This window comes from Tinamus guttatus, unplaced genomic scaffold, assembly GCF_059628265.1.
Source record: "Tinamus guttatus ecotype Peru unplaced genomic scaffold, ASM5962826v1 Tinamus_guttatus_pri_ptg000047l, whole genome shotgun sequence".
Classification (NCBI taxonomy): domain Eukaryota; kingdom Metazoa; phylum Chordata; class Aves; order Tinamiformes; family Tinamidae; genus Tinamus; species Tinamus guttatus.
In genome coordinates, this window is record NW_028288581.1 from 1,014,817 (window position 1) to 1,034,138 (window position 19,322).

Genomic DNA, 19,322 nt, shown 5'->3' on the forward strand with positions numbered 1-19,322 from the left:
AGTGTGGAAAAGCATGTATGTGTTGCACTGAAAAACTGCTTTTGCTGCACAGTAATGACTGATAACTGTTTTTTTTTTCCACAGAAGTCACTCACAGATATTATTGGGAAGCTGCAGAACTGTACACCACATTCTGTTCATTGCATAAAACCTAATAATTCTAAGTCTCCAGATACTTTCGACAATTTTTATGTGTCTGCTCAGCTGCAGTATATCGGTGTCCTAGAGATGGTCAAAATCATACGTCATGGATTTCCAATACGTCTCTCTTTCACGGACTTCTTGTCAAGGTAAATTCTTTTGAGCTGACAAAAGCTTTTTCTTACCTACACTACAATGCCTTCTGCCATGTGCTGAAAGTGCTTGCAGTCTTGTTTTGCTGATGAACCTTGCAGACTTTCTTCAGATAAAAATCATATCTGTCAGCATGGGTTGTAGGTTTGTCATTTGTTTTTTATTTGAAATAATTATAAGCTGTGTGAAAATATATTCATGAAATATCATCAGCAAAGTATAATCAAACAATTTAAAAAAATAAAAAGCCAAAATAAAATAGAGTCAGATGTCTGGTTTATCATTGTAGATATAGTGGGTCCAGAATTTTTATTTCACATGCTAAGATCTATTTCTGCATGGTGATTAGTTATTAATGTTTGTCCTACAGCTCCATTTTCATTATTATTGTTAGAAATGAGTGAAATTTTGAATTAATTTGAGGAAAGGAAGAAAAGATTTATGTTAGCAAATATGGATGAAAGCAGACTTTTGCCCCCTTTTCCTTTATTGGGTTTTGGCTAACTTCTTACATTCTGAAATGCGTCAGCACGGACAGAGCACTACCTAAGAGATACAAGCTAAGCAACATCATGCACATGCACATATTCATCCTCTCTGCATGTTCTGTGTCTGGACTGATGTATCAACCAGTCCGAAACCGGCTATGTATTATTTTAATTCTGCACAAGCACGGGAATATTAGCTGCTTACTCATATCTAAACTTCCAGTTGTCTTCTTGGGAATACATTGTATGGGAATACATAGGACTTCTTGGGAATACATTGTAAGCCAAATTATGGTTTAGACCAGGTCATATTGTGTTTGAGTATTCTGTGAATATTCAAAAAATGCAGGACCAGAGGAGCTTATAACCCCACCGGTTTCAAAAGTGGCCAATCAGTTGTGCAACAATATTCATCTTGCAGTGTGAATGCAGAAATGCAGGCTGAGTGAAGCCAGTGTGAATGTTGCAACTCAGTTTTGGAGTGTGAAAAAGGGTGACTGTATGTACAAGGACCATTTCTTGTCATTCATTTTCAGTCCCAGAGAATGGTCTTCCTCATCTTCCCTCAACAGTATAGGCATAAGATATGGATTTTTTTTTCTGGAGAAACTTTATTTTAAAATAATACTAAAATAATATCTGAGTATTCAAATATTTTATAGATTCTTCTCCTCTGCTTCTTCAAGGACTTCTGAAAGACAGACTTCACCTAGAAGTCTAGAGGCCGCCTGGTCTACCAAATAGAGTACAAACAGTTAAAAAAGTCTCAGTTATCAATAGTATTGGTCACTGTGGGCCACAGTAATGCACAACTCAAATGTATTTGAAAAGACTCCATGATATTGAGGAGCCAAGGGAGAAAAACAAACAAACAAACAAACAAAAACACTTGAAAAACTCCTTTTGCTCTAGATAAACAGGTGCATTGTAAGAGGTTGAATAGAAACTTCACATATAAGGAAGGATCACAAGCAGGAATAGAAGGTAAGAAACAATGAAGACTTACTAATTAACCATAGAGTACAGAAAAATATGCCATCTAATATGTTGGCTTCTACTTTTTGTGATACTTTCACATTCAGAAAGATGCATTATACCCAGAGTCCCAGAGGCAAACTAGAGCTCTATCCTAGTGAATGAGAAAGATGCTGTTTTGTTTGCTTTTGTTTTGGTTAGCAGATAACCTGGTGCAGTTGTTTGTAATGATTTTACTGATGAAGTCAGAAAAATCAGGAAACAAAACAAGCTGAAAGAGTTTTTCATTATTCAAGGTGGGGAGCTGTGACCAAGTGAATGCTCTTAGCAAGCTCCAGCCAAGCTGAAAAGGCTTAGTCTCCCCATGGCTTGGCCCAAGGAGCAAAGGAAATGCTGTCTGCGACTCTGGGGAGAAAGACTTTGACAGCTAACAAAGGAAACACAGGCAGAGAGAAAAAAACATACAGTTTGCTGCTCTCGATTCAGAGATGGATGCACTGGAGTGAAATGCATTTGCCTATGCCCTAATCTCTTCTTGAATGACTTTTAAGAAATAGGAATATAAATCATTTTTGATTTTTGTTCTGTTCTGTGTGCCTGTTTGTAAAAACTAAAAATATTCTTTGCTTTCATGTGTGTTGTCTCTTTTGGAGAGGAGAGTTTCTTAACCATTCAATTCACATTAACTATAAATTTGACTATGTGATCCCAAAGGTGGGGAAAAGACCTATAATTGTAAGAGTTAAGCATTTGTCTTGAAATTTCTCTTTGATGGGCTACGTTCCAGTGAATGCAGCTGTGTGGTTCACAGCTTCGCTCAGGTCAGCCGCAAAGTGTTTTGTGTTAGGAATGCAAGGAGATCTTTTTTTTTCTGGAGCTGAATGTACTGTGCAGTTCTCCTGGGCCTGACTGGCCTGAGAAGTAAAGGATATTAATGGCGTGTCTGAAAGCACTATACAAAATCAGAGAGAATTTGTGGCCCAGATCCCAATTTGAATTCCCAAGTAACAATAAATTGTTACATTCCTCCCAGTCCCCTGCAGTTTTTGTTTATTTATTTTTAGGCTATTGCTTATTGCATCAATAATGTGGTCCGAGTTTAAAAAAAAAGATAATTAATGACAAGTTTAAAAACAGAAGCTTTTTTTGTAAGCAATTAAAAGACAGCATGCTTGAATTGGAGACCTTTTTGGAGGAGTAGTAGTACATCAGAACAACTGGATATTCTATCAGTAATAGGGATCAGACAGTATCATTCCTTTTTTAATTGAATTAAATTAAATGAATTTCAATTAATGTCTAATTAGAGATAGATATGACTGGTCTCCAACATATACCTATGGGTCGTATTTGAACTCTTTCACTAGCTAAAGAAAGATTGTTGCTAAGGAAAGGTCATATTTTGCAGGAGCACTTCTTCCTAGTCCACAAAACTTAATCATTTTTTCTATCGCTATCCTTCTGGATTCACCAGTTCTGATTCTGTATTGTGAAAGTAGAAGTTGACAGCTGCTAGGTGAACCCCTCAATCGCCAAGGTTCGTTGATCATAAGAGAAATTTTGTGTAAATTAGAGTTCTTAAGTGGTAGCTGTGACAGTTACTGTCAATAAATATATAATAAAAATGGGAATTGATAAGGTCAGATGCTATTAAATGTTGTAATAACAGGCAGCACCAATATAACTGTAAGATGATATATATGATTTCAAAATGTGCCAACTCCAACTGCAGTGTTTCTGCTGAATTTGCCTGCAGTGCTGGCTCAATTTCTAAAATTCTTTGAGTAGTCAGACAGAAATCAGGCTTTGCCTTATTTTTAAAATAGGAAGTCTTAAATAGCATGCATTTTGAACTTCAGGAAAATTTTACTCAGATCTTTTTCATTAAATCATAAGAATCACTTTTAGTGGGCTAGATTTTGAAAGTTCAGCTTTCAATTTTAGACAAAAGAGAAGTGCGAATAATGCTGTTAAAAGCTCAAAGATTCTAATTTGCAGCAGAAATTGTATGGCGTAGCTAAAATATCCTCAGACATCCTTTTCCTGAAAAAAAAAAAAAAAAAGGAAAACAGAGTAAACCCTGAGAAAGCCTGGGAAAAGTTCCTTCTTTTTTTCTGGTTTGTACACAACTATTACAAAGACCATAGTGAGAGATGGTGGAATTCTTCTCTTCTGCTTAGCACAAGCTAGCACAAGTGTTTAGGTCAAAAAAAAATTTTAAAGGTTATGTTTGTGGTATCTGGTGCAATGATAAAACAAGTGAGTGTCCAGCGTGTGTTCTGTTAGCAGGATGGAACAGTGGGTCACAGGAACTCTTCAAGGTGCAGACAGAGCCTGGCTCTGCAAGCTTAATATTGAGGATCTAATCTCTTTGCATCAATTAATAAAATGGAAACTGGCTGACTTTTGTGTCATTCACCTCACTTACTGCTCAAAGAAGACATGTAAAAGTCATTTGGAATATAAATTTTTAATAATAATGATAGTGATCAAGGACCCATCTACAGCAATGAGCTAGTCTTATATTTCTTGCTCAGTGAAGGAGAGGAATACAGCTGTTCAGGCGTTTTCAGGGAGAAATGAGGCAGTGGGGTACTCTGTTTCACTCATTCTGGGTGATTTTATTTTGATCCCATCATCCTCAAATGATTTTCTCAACCACTAGTCTGTTACAAATTGAATTAGTAACTAAAAATATTTTTCTTCTCTTCTTTTCTTTAAAGAGGTTTTATAGCCAGTCCTTTGCTCTGCCCAAGTTTTAGTTTCCTTGGTTAAGGCAGAATTTATGAATTCTCCTTTGCCTTTGAGATTGAAGTGCACATGGCAGACATAGGTCTTGTGGCTGGGAGCCAACTTAACCACGGAGATTACTAGATCCACTTGCACAAGTCCAGAAGTAACAGCATCCATGTTACCCTTCCCTGCCAGTTGTGCCACGTGGGCTCTTGACACTCTGAATAATCTTTACGGGCTTGGTGAACTGGCTAGCAAATTCCGCCTTTCACTTAATAGCTTATAAGAACTGCAAGATTTCTCTAACAGACCATATATTGTTCAGAAAGCTCAAATGATTGTCTGCTAGTATGCTGCTCCTTCTCTTCCTTTCTGTGATTTTTGAATATTTCTTAGGATTTCATCACTCTCTGACAGGTTTCCAGACTGCTTTGTACAGTCTTAACTCTTTTAGCTCTGTCTTGTCTTTTGCATGATGGAGCTCCCATCCTGACGCCTGTTGCTGCTTGAGGAACAGCACCTAAAATTTGGTACTGTCAAGTACAAAATTTCAAGTACTTATAAGCTATATGTAGAAATATCTCTATGTTACAGAAGAAAAAGACATGGTTCTTTAGAACAGCATGGTTCACCATTTCCAGTTATTTTTAACAATGACTTAAATTGTATCATTCCCTTTTTTGTTGTCATTTTACTTATGCTTATACTGACACACAGCTAGATAATAGCAATCATTTCAGCTAATGGCTGTGACAATGTTCTGTGTAGGTTTGGAGACATGGTGCTAGACCTTATAATTACTATTTTTCATTAGTTGGCTAATCTTATTCTGTCCTATGCACAGAATACATTAAAATATCTAAATTATAACATATAAGCCATATGGAGCCAATTAAAATAAAAAAACTTTAAATTTTTAATGTTTAAAAATAGAATGTTAAAGTAAGTTAACATTCTGATGATTTTTGTCTTTAAATAATTTTTAAAGAGATGGCAAAACATCTATTTTAATAGGAAATATTAGGGATTAAGATATGAAACACAGTAATAAGATTCATAGCAGTGAGCTTGAAAAAAAAAAGTATATTCAATGCCTCTTCTAATTACAGGTTTTACACTGATTTCAGTATGAGGTTCTACTTAGAAGTCATGCTTAACTGCAGATCCTGAAATTTGCAGTTCCGCTCAGGACACTGTGTATTGATACTGAAATGCCCTAATAGTGGATTTTAGTAAAATTTTTCTTTGAGGATTGTTTCGAAGAGCTACCCTTTTCCCAGGAAAGTTTATGTTCGTCTCAATTTCAAAAATTGCCTGTCCTTCTGCAACTGGTATAAAGCCAACATTAAGTCTACTGTAAGCTTTTGATCCAGTCTGCACTGCTGGCACAGATGCATTGTTAATTTGTGCTCTTGTGGAAGAACCATTATTCCATTCCTTTGTCCAGGAGCTTTTCAATGGGCTTTTTTTGCTTTTTTTGTTTTGTTTTGTTTTGTTTTTTGTTTGTTTGTTTTCTTCCCCTTTTTTGTCTCCTTAAAACTAGCTATTTTTTAAATAACATTTGTGAACAAAAGAATGGAGCAAAACTTTTCAGACATTTGTGAGCAAGTTAGGTTGGGCATTAGTGAGAAAGATGTACTGAATAGACTGACTGGCCCTTTTAGCTTTGCTGACTGTGATACTGTATTATCACTATTCTCATAAAGCAGTAGGATGATATATGCCATGATACCTTTAATCCTTGCAAGAAAAGCAAGACATCGCTGGTGGTAAAAAGCAATGTCCCATTAAAGTCGATGTAGTGGTGCCAATTTAAACCAACTGGCATTTCAGCCATTATGTACGTTGCATCTTCAGAGTTAGAGTTGGAAGTAATATTTCTGGTTGATATAATAATGTGATCATTTTTGTTTGTCTTTCAATAAAGGAAAATGCACATTATTTAAGAATGCAAGAGAAGATGAATAAATAAAGTATTTTGAAGCTATCATTATGAGATCACTTTAAATCCAGATTCATAAACATGGTGATGACTAATTTCCTGTAAAGAATGAAGGTCATTCACAAAGCTTAAAACAGTGATTTTTAAAATGACCATCTCTTTGGCAGTTTTTGTAATCATCAAATTCTATAAAGAAGTTGTCGTAATAGTTGTACAAAAGAATAAAAAGTAGAGGTCTTGTGGAGGAGGCTCATTTTGTTAATGAGGTAGCTAAGTGTCCTAATATCAGAGACAGATCTTGACCTTGGCCATTCATAAGTCTGGACCTGCAAAGAAATAGAGAAAATAGAACCTTACCCTTTCTGCGATGTTCAAATATGAATGGCGCTCCAAAGAAATCTTAGAGGAATTGTTTATTTTCCATTAACGATGGAAAATAGGGAGTGGGAGAAATGGAATATATCATCTTTGTCCTTTTTCGCCCAATCTCACTGATAACAGTGTCCACTCTAGAATGTTTTACAGCAGTCTCAGAATTAGTCTAAATTAGTGGTCCCTTGTGAAAACTTGTTGATGTGAGAGATTTATTATGTTTTAAGGATTGACCAGAATTCAAAGCACTCTGGCATTACCCCTGGGAAGCCACATACATATATTAGAACTGCTGCACTTCACCTAGGGAGTTCCCAAATGTGGCACTGTCCTAGAGGCCACAGGCCATTTGAATTATAGCAGTATCTGTTCTATTCATATAATGAACAAACTAAATATGTAGTGAACATTTATTAAATGTTGTTAGACTATATATTTTTTTACCTTTTTATTGGTGCTTACTTGTAGCTGTTTAACTTTGTTATCTCCCTTGTTCTCCCTAGGGCCTGTATAATACTCAAAATACAAGAAATAAACTATGACAACTTTATATGTCTCTAGTGATTCAACTAGGACTTTATTTATAGAGAATGGATGGGACTTTTAGGTCATGATTTGACTAACATTTTTGCATGTATTACACATACTCAGTGTATAGCCACATTTATTCCCCCTTTTATGGCAAAGAATTAATGAATTTTAACATGCTTAAAAAATGGAGTTGAAACAGAAACAGGTTTTGAAGTTACCACATTGTATCATCAGTTCTACAGTCCACAGAATTAGCAGTATTGTACATGCAAAATATCAGTCCTTAAGTAACAGTGTTGGACTATGGGGATGATAATGGTGCCAGGGTTTCTGGGACTAACCATCAGTGCAGCAATAAGTATAAAAGAAAAGGAAGATTCTCTTTTTTTCAGTGGAATTTTCAAGGTAGATCAAGCATTTACTCTGTATGTAGGAGATAGATAAATATTTCATCTACATTGCTGGCTGGGCACAGAAGACACCCTGATTTGCTAAAGCCATTGCAATTGCATGTGAATTGTGTAATTCTGCTGAAGTCAGTTCAATTTATTCATGTCTGGCATGTACTTAGAGTTCTTCGGGAAGACTCACTTGAGGCAGGGGTGGCTTTTGTGTGGGAAAAATAGAGGTGAGATAATTAAATATACAGGTAAAAGGTAATAGTTAGTAAGGAAATGGAATGTAGTAAGTACGTAAATAGTAAGTAAAGAAATGGAATGGAATAGTAAATTCTGTTACTATTGATATGAGAGTGATTTTTTCTCCATTTCTTTTCCCCCGTTAGGTTCATTTTCTTACATAATTATAAATATACTGAGCACACACAAACATCATTCTGGCTGAACTATTTCAGCAGTTCCAGTATTTTATTATTATTATTATTATTATTTTAACTAAAGGGAGTGTGTCTAAAATTTTTAAATGTTTGTTTCATTTCCAGCGTTACATGCCGCTGTTGGTACCTCTGGACTAGCATCCAGCTCCCACTAGCATTTGACATTTCTCATCTTTCAAGGTTAACTAAACATTTACTAAATCAATAAATAATCCTGTTATTCTGCATATCCTTATAATATCTATGCATATTTTATATCCATGAATTTAAAAGTTCATGGTGTTTCTAAACATGAAGAAGAAATGTTCCCACAGAGTACTAAAATACCACAGTACTGGATTCCATCTAGAGGCTTGGATAATAAAGACAAATGTGTACAAATACAAATATTGAAAGTTCCTGACCCATATCTCATCAAGCTTCCTGAGGTCTGTGCGTCCATAACAAGTAACTAATAACATTAAATTATTTTAGGACCTTGATGTTTCAACTAAAATAATTCTTGAGTACTTCGTAATTTGCTGACAACACATAATGACAAAGATAATGGACATAGATTTATGTATGGTAGTAAGAACTTCAGTTAAAAGCTTACCATAGAAATAAAACTGTAAAAAGAAAATATTGTCAGCCACTAATTTCTCCACAAATTCTTATGCATTTCCTTTTAAGGAAATGCCTATTAAAATAATAGACCTTAAATTAATACAAGAAGACTATATCAGAGAGTAAACACTTAAAGAAGTAAATGTGCTATGCATTAGTTTATACTAATAGCAATGTTTAGGTAGCTTGAATTATCCAATTATGGTGTAAGTAGTCACATGGATAGATTAATTTTGCCATAAAACATTTTTTAAGTAATTCCTATTTATTTCTTGATTAATTTGATATAACTGTGTGCTTTCAATGCCTAGGAAAGTATGACTGTTTTCTCTTATCCTGGCACCTTCTTGTTCTGCTCATGTGTAAAGGTAGTCCAGCTGCCCCACACTCAAAACCCATGGTGAATGTACTCCTATTATTTGTTTCTGTGATACTGCTGCTGTTAAATTCTTCACACTCATCACAGAAATTCACTGTTCTTTGTATTTTCTCTCCTCTTCTCTCACCTCCCAATATTCCTTGCAACCATTTAATCTTCAACAGAAGAACCTGGTTTGAAGTAAGTTTGCTTAAAGCCAGGTTTCCCAGTCTGACTGAATAGTTGTAGGCATTTCATATTGTCCTTATGGGGCTCTGAAGTCTAACTTAGGGAAGGTTGTGCACCAGAGGAAAAAAAAAAAAAAAGTAATTAATTCAAGAATCATTTAGATGGATTGTCAGGCACAATACTGTTTCTCCTTGGAATACATTTTCCATTTTACTTAGCCTTCTTCTTCTGCAATAGGTATCTATCCCAGTGTACTTCCAAATAGACTGGGAAGTGCTTTCCAGGCAACTAATAAGCCAATGAAGTGACATCCGCTCTCGTGTCAGGATGCCAAATGTGGAAGTGCGCAAGCACATCTTGGCTGCAGTGTTTCAAAACAGGGTCAAATCATGTCTCTGAAAAGGTCATATATTCAGAAAAAGTATGAGCCATTTTGCTTTACAAAACCTATTTTCAGTTGTTTCAGGTAGCTGCTTCTAGGTTTCCCAAAAGTGATACGGAGGGTTCAGCCTCCTCTTCTCTGAATACCACCCCAAGGTCCTTTCATAATTTCATCTCCTTTCATCATCACAATTCACACTACTGTCCTTGAAAATCCATAGACCATGGCCTTGCCCCATTCTTCTAGAAGGGCAAATTTCTATCTTGACCACTTCAAGTTGCCTGGTTTGTGAGACCCAGCAACAAATGTTGGTTCTGCTGGAGGGCAAGTATGCAACAGTATGGACCTCATCAAAATGTTTGCCTTATAGCATGATCTAAAAGAAAAGGATGCATAAGGTTATAGCGTTAGTGAGATGTGGCTCAAAGTTGAGTGTCACATTTCTTCCATAAGTTATGGAAGGGAAAAAATGACCCATTTACCCAGCCTTAGATTCCTTTATTCTAGTCTCCTAAAGAGGGTCTCTTGAAAAAGAATGTGCCTTTTGTTTTTTTTTCTGTAATTTCAGATGAAAGACTCTTTGGAAGAGAGCTTGTATGCTAGATCCCCTATTTTCACAAAGCTAAGATTGTGGAGGAGGGAAACGTAGCTGTCTTCATTGTACACCAATGCAGTATCAGCTCTGTGCTATACAGAATTAAATTATCAACTTCATAAAGAAAGCTTTTTTTTTTAATTCATATATGCTGCATACAGTGAAGCATTTCACATCTTCTTCACTTGATGTGTACTTTTGTGGGGTGCCCAAGCAAGCATGAAGTTAGCTATGGAGAAGGGTAACTACCTTGGGGTAAATGTAAACATTTACAGAGTTAGAGGCAAGTGTTCATCATGTAATAGGACTGATGGTTTGATGCTAGTGTAATTCTTAATTAACATGTCATTTTACTGATTTCTTAAGTAAATTTATTTTTACATTGCTTTATGAAGATGGAATGAGAATTTCAGCTTTAAGTAAGATGATGCAAAAGTATTGTAATGCAAATCTCTAGCAGATGTTGTGAATTCAATTTTTATTTGCATAGCTGAATCCACTAATCCCAAGAGCTGAACTATAATTTATATTCTACTTATTATTCTGCTGCCACATTGTCTGAGATGAGGAAGCCCCTGCTTAATTGCCTGAAGTATATGAATAAATATGCTAGGATTAAGACACACGTATCTTCGTTATTTCTTTTCTCCAGAAATCGGAATTCAGATGCCTAGAAAAGATTGAAGGTGGTTAAACACAAAACCTAACACAAAAGCGTAAAAATTTAAAAAGAAAAAAAAATCCTTGTCCGTCACTCAACACAAAGTAGCATCTTTACTTCGGGTACTTGTTTTAGATTTTGTCCAGTCTAAATTAAAATATTCCAAGTGGCAACATCCTTTGCATGGATATCCTGATTTAGTGGATTTCATGGCTGTGATCATCCTTCAGAAGTCTGAAATGAGCTCTGTGAGAGTTCAATAGCTGACCCACATGCAGGTCACTGTCAAATTTTACCCTGAGACTTTTCTGACTTCATTTTATTTCTTCGTCTCTGATTTTCCTCTCTCATCTCAGTTATATACCTTTTTTTTTGACCCTAAATGCATTTTCCTTTTTTTTTCACGACATGTTAAGCCATGCTTTATAGGCACCTATACCTTTTTGTGTAAGAAATGAAGTTTTAATTGCTGAAGTAGAAAACGAGACTATTAATTTCATCAGTAGGAAAGTTGCTGACTTACAGTGACTTCTTTCCACTGGACTGTAAAACTATGATACCTGGTCAGTTTGCCCTAAGGTCACTCTCAGTATTATTATTTTCCAGATTTCTTTTTGTCAGTAAATATCTGTCAGATTAAATATTTGTCAGATTAACCCAGAGAAAACAAGGTAACAAGGTTGCTTGTGGAGTTTTGTGTTTTTTGGTTTTTTTTTTTTCTCAAAATGATTCCATTTTTGTTTTCTCTATTAACTCTAACTTGTCTGCAAGTGTAGCTATTTAATCCCACATTTTTCAGTATCAGTCTAAGACTGATTAAGATATTTAAAAACTTAAAACTGATACTTTGGTTCACTGCCATCTATAGTTATTCACTGTGTCAAATCTGCCAGATAAATTACACTTGCATGTATGTTCACATCTACAGGAATTTAAAGAATTTCTATAAGCCTCTATAAAGCAGCTTCAATATAAAATGCTTCCTCTGAGGTGAACCTCACTATATTTTTGTAATCCTATCAAGTCCTATCAAAGAAAACCCAAAATGCATTTTTTTCTGCTATGATCTGATTGTTAAAAAGGCATCCTTTTCTTCTCCTTGTGGATGCATCCAAGGATTTATGCTGTCCAAAATCTTGAATACATGCTTTTGGTGTTAATATTTCGTGTCATATAACTGAGATTTATGTTATATATATGTTGTACAGAAATTGGCAGAATCAGTCTTCTTTTCTTGAAAACTCTAGTACTCCATTTCCCTTTTTAATTATCTGGAATTTCCCCTGTTCCTCATATTTCAAAAATAATTAGGTTATTCCTTTAATAAAAGAAGATATAACACAGGGAACTGGATTAAGTATGTATCATTTATATATACATAACATTAATCAAAATTCTGTCCTGTTCTCTGCTAGTGGCTGTTTTTACAAGATTTTTAGTATGGGCAAATTTTCCAGACATCCTTTATTTTCCTTAAAAAAGTTTCCTTTGCAGTAGATAGGACTACTAGATATTTCTCACTTTATAGTTTTTCTTTCAAATACAAACCATGGCTAACCCACTCTTCCAACCTCCCCAAATCTAAATAAACAGAGCATTAACAGAACATACTTGAGGTGTGAGCGTGCAGTGACAGGTTTTGCAAACAAAGTCCATCTCAGTCATGTATTTCACACAAATAACGATACATCAATCTGTTATTGGTTGTAAAAGGAAAAAAAGAGGAAGTTTACAGGGAAAGAAGGGAGAATTTAGCAAGACAATGCAACCTGTTTTTACTCCTTTCTGATGATAATTTTTAAATTTTCTGGGAGAATCACAGGATACAAATTAGTTTTGATTGTCTTCTTTAATGCCTTCCCTTTTACATTGAATTGACAGAATCCTGCCGTTTTAACTTGGCAAACAGAATATGTTGAAGTAAACAAAGGAAAGAGAAAATGAAGCAACAACATAATGAATTAACTGGCAAAAATGGTTATTTTTCCTTATGTAAACTGTGCTTGAATGTTTACAAGTGTATTGCTTAGCACTGTTGAGAGGGAACTACATTATAGCCATGCGTGATTTTCAGTTTTTAAGTAACGAGACCAAGACGTGATGAGCAGAAGGTGCTTTCAGGAATGATTTGAGATCTAGTGTTTGAAGCTATTACCAAGGAGTTTGGATTGAGTCAGTAGATAACTCTGACTTCATTGGTCTGGGACTTTCTTTTTCTGATCAGATGAGACCCTTATAAAAAGTGTAGCATAAATCTGGAAGGGGGCTCGTGGTCTGAAGCGTTAGTTCAAGGACTCTTCATGGTTTGTTCAAGCTGTTGGTTTGGAGCTTTTGTGCCCTTTGTACTTGCCCTGTTCTTTCCCTTAGCCTCTTCTATCATGTTGACATGCTATTGAAATCGAGTGTGTGGTGCTTATTCCGCTGCTCACAGATTTGCGGCGCGTGCAGAACTGGGAGTGCAGCCCTGCGGCTTATTTGTGCGCTCTCCACGTAAATCACAGAGCGCGCTGGGCCCGAGCACGTTGCTGTGGGTTGCTGTGCCATCCCCTGGATTGGGGGATATTCCCTCTCTGGAAACGGCAGCTGCCTGGATCTCATCAGCTGTGCACTTAGGGAAGTGAGGGAGAAAATGATCAGATAACATGCTTATTTGCGAAGGCCCAGGAGAACTGAGCTCTCCATATTCACAAACTACCTAAATATTGGCAACAGCAGCAGCATTGTGTCTGAGCAAGCAGAAAAATCTCCCTGACAGAGGACATGGTTCAGAAGCAGCAGAGGCAGCATGTGCAGGCCAGCCTGGACTGCTTGGCCAAAGGTTCAGGGTGTATAAAAATGAGAGATGGGGATGAGGAAGATGTGAAGAAGCCCTGTGGGCAAAGCAAGGCAAAGTGGGGCTCTGGCTGATTTCTGGTGGCCAGGACACAGTGGGACTTGCTCCCCCGCTGGTTTTTATGTGAATTTTCACTTGCTGCAGGGAGAGATTTGCCTCATCTGCAGCTGATGTCTATGCTGGAGTGAACAGAATAGAAACCTTTCTAATGCTTTACACTCCGTGTTGTTTTGATAGGGTAATGTGTGTGACCTGCCATTTGAAAAGCAGCCTGGTTTTTAACCAGTTTGGCAATTCACATAGGAATGAACGAAGGCTGGGCTTGTGGCAGAAGAATTCTCCAGTAAGGAAAAATTTCAAAGTCTTCCCAGATTACCTTTTCACAGAAGCAAGCCCTGCTGTTTACAAATTGTCCATACAAACCTGTTGCATGAATTCAGTGTACATTTATTACTGTTTGCTGTGATATGATAAATTTGACAAAATTAGGCATTCTGTGATAATCTTGAGGTTGCAAAAGCACTAAATTTAAGAGGACTAAATTTAAGAGGACAGATAGGCATGTCAGACAGGTAAATTGATCTCAGCCACTCTGGATTCAGTCATCCTCTCTAGTCTTCAAGCTTCGTCTATAGTCAGTAGAGAAGGGCACCTCCAGAGGGCAATCTGTCCTTATTTAAGAAAAAATGTCCACAATGTATAGAATAAATCACCGTATGGGCATACCCATCTCCAGAGATTATAGAGAGCTAGATGACTGAGTGACAAGAAGCATAGCATAGCTTTCAGTGGCTAACGCAGAAGGAGGTATATCCCACCCTAGAATCCTGGTCCTGATCCTTCCTGTTCATAGAGGAGGTTTGTGGCAGAAATGGAAAATGTTTTTTTGTTGTCTCTTTCTCCTCTGTTACCCCAACAGTTAGTTCGTTCTCTTTCTCTAAGCTAGAGTCTGCTTTAAGGAATAGAAGGGAATTATGAACCCTGTTTAGAATTTTAGGATGATGTGATGAAATTTCAAAGGCTGTTAAGGGTGAAAGAAACAATGGGCCATTTTTGTCTGGCCGCTTGTATGAAATGTTTGGTTATTCTTGTTTTGAATCCTGCCACTTGTATAGATCTCAAAGCAAGTCCAAACTTAGAATTTCAGCCTTTTACATTTTGGTTATTTTTCAGGAATGAAGTATATTTCTTTAGGGTTCTGCAGTGAGTGAGTTGACCATCTTCACGGTTGCTTTTTTGTGTTGTGAATCAGCCTTGAATAATTTTAGTCTCAGTCAGCAGTGCTAATCTGACTATGTTTCAAGCCTTCAAGCAGTTTTCTCTCTAACACACACCGCTGTTTCTTTGTGATCCCAAGGAAAATCCAGTTTCCATATAAATATGCAAAATGGATGGCCTCAACCTTAATTGCAATGTTCTTGACCATCCAGCTAGCTGAGCTGTCAGGCAGCTAGGGTTTCCTGGTTTCCTGCTGCTCATCTGGAGCGTTAGACTGACCAAAATATTTTTCTTTTCCTACAATTTTCTGTCTTTGAAGGTACTCAAGGAAAATGTTCTTACCTTATTTAACAATGTCACGGTTGTATGAATTGCTAATGTTAACATGTAATGAAACACATATTGAAAAAATACTTTTCTCCTTTCACTAACCTAATTTGGTGATGATAAAATCATTTGATGAGGCTTTGTATTTTTTTCAGCATTGGAAGCATTGGATTAATGTGAGTCATCAAAAGAAACAATTAGAAGTAAATCTGGGTTTTAGTCCTCACTTGTCTCACACCATTATTAACCAAGGCCGTGTAAAACAATATAAAAAATTTGAAGAGTTTGGCCTTCTCTGTTTTCTTCACCTGTATCAGAATCCTGTGCTTTCAGTTTGGTATCCCATTGAAAGCTAGAGGTAAGCGGACAGTATTGGCCAGCACAGAGTAACAATACTTCTGCTGATTTTTACAGGTATAAAGATTTGGCTGATACAGCAGCAGGAGAGAAGAAGAAACTGCCTGCCAAAGAGAGATGTCATCTTGTTCTTCAGCAGTGTAAATTACAAGGCTGGCAGGTTTGTGATCTACAAAGCAATTAAAATATCGTTCTTTAAACAAGCTAGCTGAGTCACTCCCATTGTGGGAAGCCACCAGATCCTTTGCAGCAGTGTATTCCTTTGACATTAATATCTGCTTTGGGATAGAATCAAAATGATTTTCTGGGTTTTCTAGCATGTGACTGTGATTATTGTGTTAAAAGAAGCAGTGTATTCTTGTGAGAAGCAAAAGAGTTCAATTAAGCATATTTACTTTATGGATTTGAAACCAGGTCTTTTAAGGTGTCAAGGTTTACACATTTTTAGTGCTGGAGTGTTTTTATACTTTAATTCTGTTTCCAAATTACAAAAAGATCTGCATGTTTTCTTTATGTAAGGCAATGCACCAAATGCTTTACTATACAGGAACGAGAGAGAACCAAAACATCTACTTAGATCTTTCCATATAAGTAGTGCCTGTGTAGGCAATAGCATGCTGAATCAGAGCTTGAGTTAGGTACCTAGATCTCTGTATATCAAGAAGGAAAAAAAAAAAAAAAAAAAAAACCACTCAACAAGAAGCTCTCAACTTCCCATCCTATCTCTTTACTTTGTTTATGGCATATTTTATCTTCTCCAGGATTGTAAAGTGGATACCTCTGCTTATTCAGATAACTCAGTTATCATAGGTGGTTTTATAATTGAACAGGATTGATTTCTTTAACATATCCAATTTCTAAAGAAAACAATGCTCCCTTGCACAGTATATAAGCTATTGTGCAGAAAGGAAGCTTTCTGTAGCTTAGTGTATAGACTCGCCTGGACAGCATGAGAAAGAGCATCCAGACCAGCTTCAGGATCAGGTATGAGCTGTAGGGACTGACCAGCAAGTAGGGCATTCCTGTAGGCTTTGGAAGCTTAGCTTAAAGGAAGGGGTTAACATAAATCTTCCAAGTCATGTAAGACCTCTAAGCATTAAGAGGCCATTAATATATCATTAGTATATAGAAGCTGTATCTTAGCTCCCAAGTACTTGGGACTAAAGGTACCACTAGCCTTCAGAACTTTCTTTGGGGGTTTGGGGGTTTGGGGCTTAGCACTGGGAAAAAGCTGAATAGTGGTAATGGAACACTGTGCTCCTGTCAGAAAACACACAACCAGAGGTCTCCACAGCTTATTTCTGTAGAAGCCAATAACAGGGTTACAGCGTAAAAAAATCAGTTGGCCTTCAGTGAAAGCCTGCCGCTCAAGACTAGTGATTCTATAGTGACTGACATTTGAAAACAAGCCTGAAACCTTGACAGACATCAATGTAAAAAGGTAACTGTAAAACAGAATCTCTCCATTGTGCTCATGGACTGAAGCTTGTGATCTCGAACAGATTTTAGAGGTGTTGCCTCCAGAATAGTATTAACACCATGAAAAGTGAGGTGTGCACAGCTACAGCGCTGTGCATCGCTCTGTCCTTCAAACCAGAAACGCACAAGACTCTTAAAAGATGCTGTGAAGTTAAATGGAATAGGAGGGTTTGTGGATGAGAGTTATACCATTGTCACTTAGTGACTAAGCTCTTAAGAACAGAATAAGCTAAAAGGAACAAGGTCTGAAAAAATGAGTGACCTTCACCTTACACCCTCTTCAAGCCACAGACAGCTATGAAAAACAGATGAAAAGGTGACAGTGACTGAAAAGAAAATAGGTTAAAAAAAACATTCTAAATTCAAAGGATTTCTTACAGACAAATGCCCAGTGAATACAAGCTTGACACAAACATAGTAGGTGATACAAAACCATGTATCTAACTATCCAGCATTAGTGACTAATGTCTATGTCACATAATCTCTCAATTACCTTCTTTGATTCATTTGACTAATCGTGAAATTTGCACGGTCTAAATGAGGAAGCTTATACAATCTGCAGTTGTCATGGGTGCCAGAAGAGGAGAAGGAGGGAGACGAAAGAGAGGAATCCAGCATGATGTCAGCTAGAGAAAAGGAGTTATATCACTAAAAGTCATCCGAAAGGCTGGGGGTTGCATGTATGACCGGTTTATTCAGCCGCTGTTGCCAGAAGTGATGACTTCAAATGAATCACTGCCGGAGCTGAAAATTTATTTGCTACAGATATTTATTAATAATTCCAGGAGTGTTTTCCTCAGTACTATTACCTGAAGGACTGTAGGCATATATACTAACAGTAGACAGACAGACAGACAAAGAGAGGAGAAGGAAGGATGGATGGATGGAGGAAAAGAAAAAGGAAACGAAGGAGAAGAGGGAAAGGAGAGGGAATGAAAGGAAGGAAGGAGCAAAGATAATGGTTGTTTTATATTTATTTCCTACTTGACATTTTTCTTTCCTGTATAGCTTGTGTTTGGGGAGTGTGCTGTTAACAAAATCCAGAGCCTGCTCACAGAACAGGTTCTTCCTCCTCTTGTAAATGCTGCTATTTACTTAAAAATAGAAGGCAGATGAACAAAATCCTAGACCAGAATCCAGTCATGGTTTATTTTCTGCTATCTTGTAGAGCAGAAGAGCAAACACTACCAGCTAAGCCAGTATGTGGTGCTTGATTCAGCAGCCTCTGTGTTAGAAGAAAGTATTTATTAGAGAAGTGTTGATAGGTTTATGAAATGTTGCAGTTGCTTGGGTAAGCTGTGCTGGAGATAGCTAAACTAGGACAATAAAATAGCTGTTTCATTGAAGCCAACATACAGTGCAGTTTCAGTCATGCAGTTAGCTGAAATACTAGAATTACAAAAGTTCAGAGCTATTAATGAAAGGCTATTTTTGCCTCCTGACTCTGTGTGCAGTCTAGATAAGGTGTTCTTTTCAGTTTAAATATATACCTGATCATGACAAGCTTAGCTACTTGCTATGACTTTTAAGCACACCCTATGTAAAGGAAAACCAGGATTTTACATCAAAACAAACTGTTCCTACTCCAGACAAAGTGAACGTAATAGACTTGTTTAACCCCCAGAGAAGTCAGTGAGAGTTTTGCCACTAATATAAGAGGGAGCAAGATGATATCTAGTAATTTTGGAGTCAAATGCAATAGAAGTACTGAAGGCTCAATGTAGAGCTACAATACAGGAGCTCTCTTGGCCCGAACTGTGATGTCCTTTATGCTACCCAGTCCACATTTTCTTTACTGTATTCGTTTATTACCATTAGCTAAGGAAATTCTACAGTTCCAACAGAAGAATAAGCTTGCAAACGTTGCCACAGTTTAGGCGAAATACAGGGCACAAACAGTCCTCGGCTTGTTCTTCCTGACAGATGGAAACCTTCATTTATTTGGGCTGTTATTCCTCTCACCGTTGAGCTTGCAAATATGAATTCAGTAAGGGTAAGTTAGCTCATAGCTTACCGAGCTTTCTCATCAAAACTTGGAGCTTTATATTCTGTTTAGTTAAGGTCAGTGGTCTTAAGATAAGGATTGCCAAAATGCTTGCATTATACCAAAGATAAAACAAAGCATCAGTTTAAATTGCTGTCATTGT

The 19,322-nt window shown here is 36.8% G+C and overlaps 1 protein-coding gene across 1 annotated transcript in view; it reads left to right on the top strand.

The window, feature by feature from the left end:
- MYO16 (myosin XVI) overlaps positions 1-19,322 on the top strand; it is a 250,981-nt gene that overhangs the window by 178,233 nt on the left and 53,426 nt on the right. The window contains exons 26-27 of the mRNA XM_010216802.2: positions 85-290; positions 15,754-15,856. Of these exons, the coding sequence (XP_010215104.2) occupies positions 85-290; positions 15,754-15,856 (309 nt within the window). The remainder of the gene's footprint in view (positions 1-84; positions 291-15,753; positions 15,857-19,322) is intronic.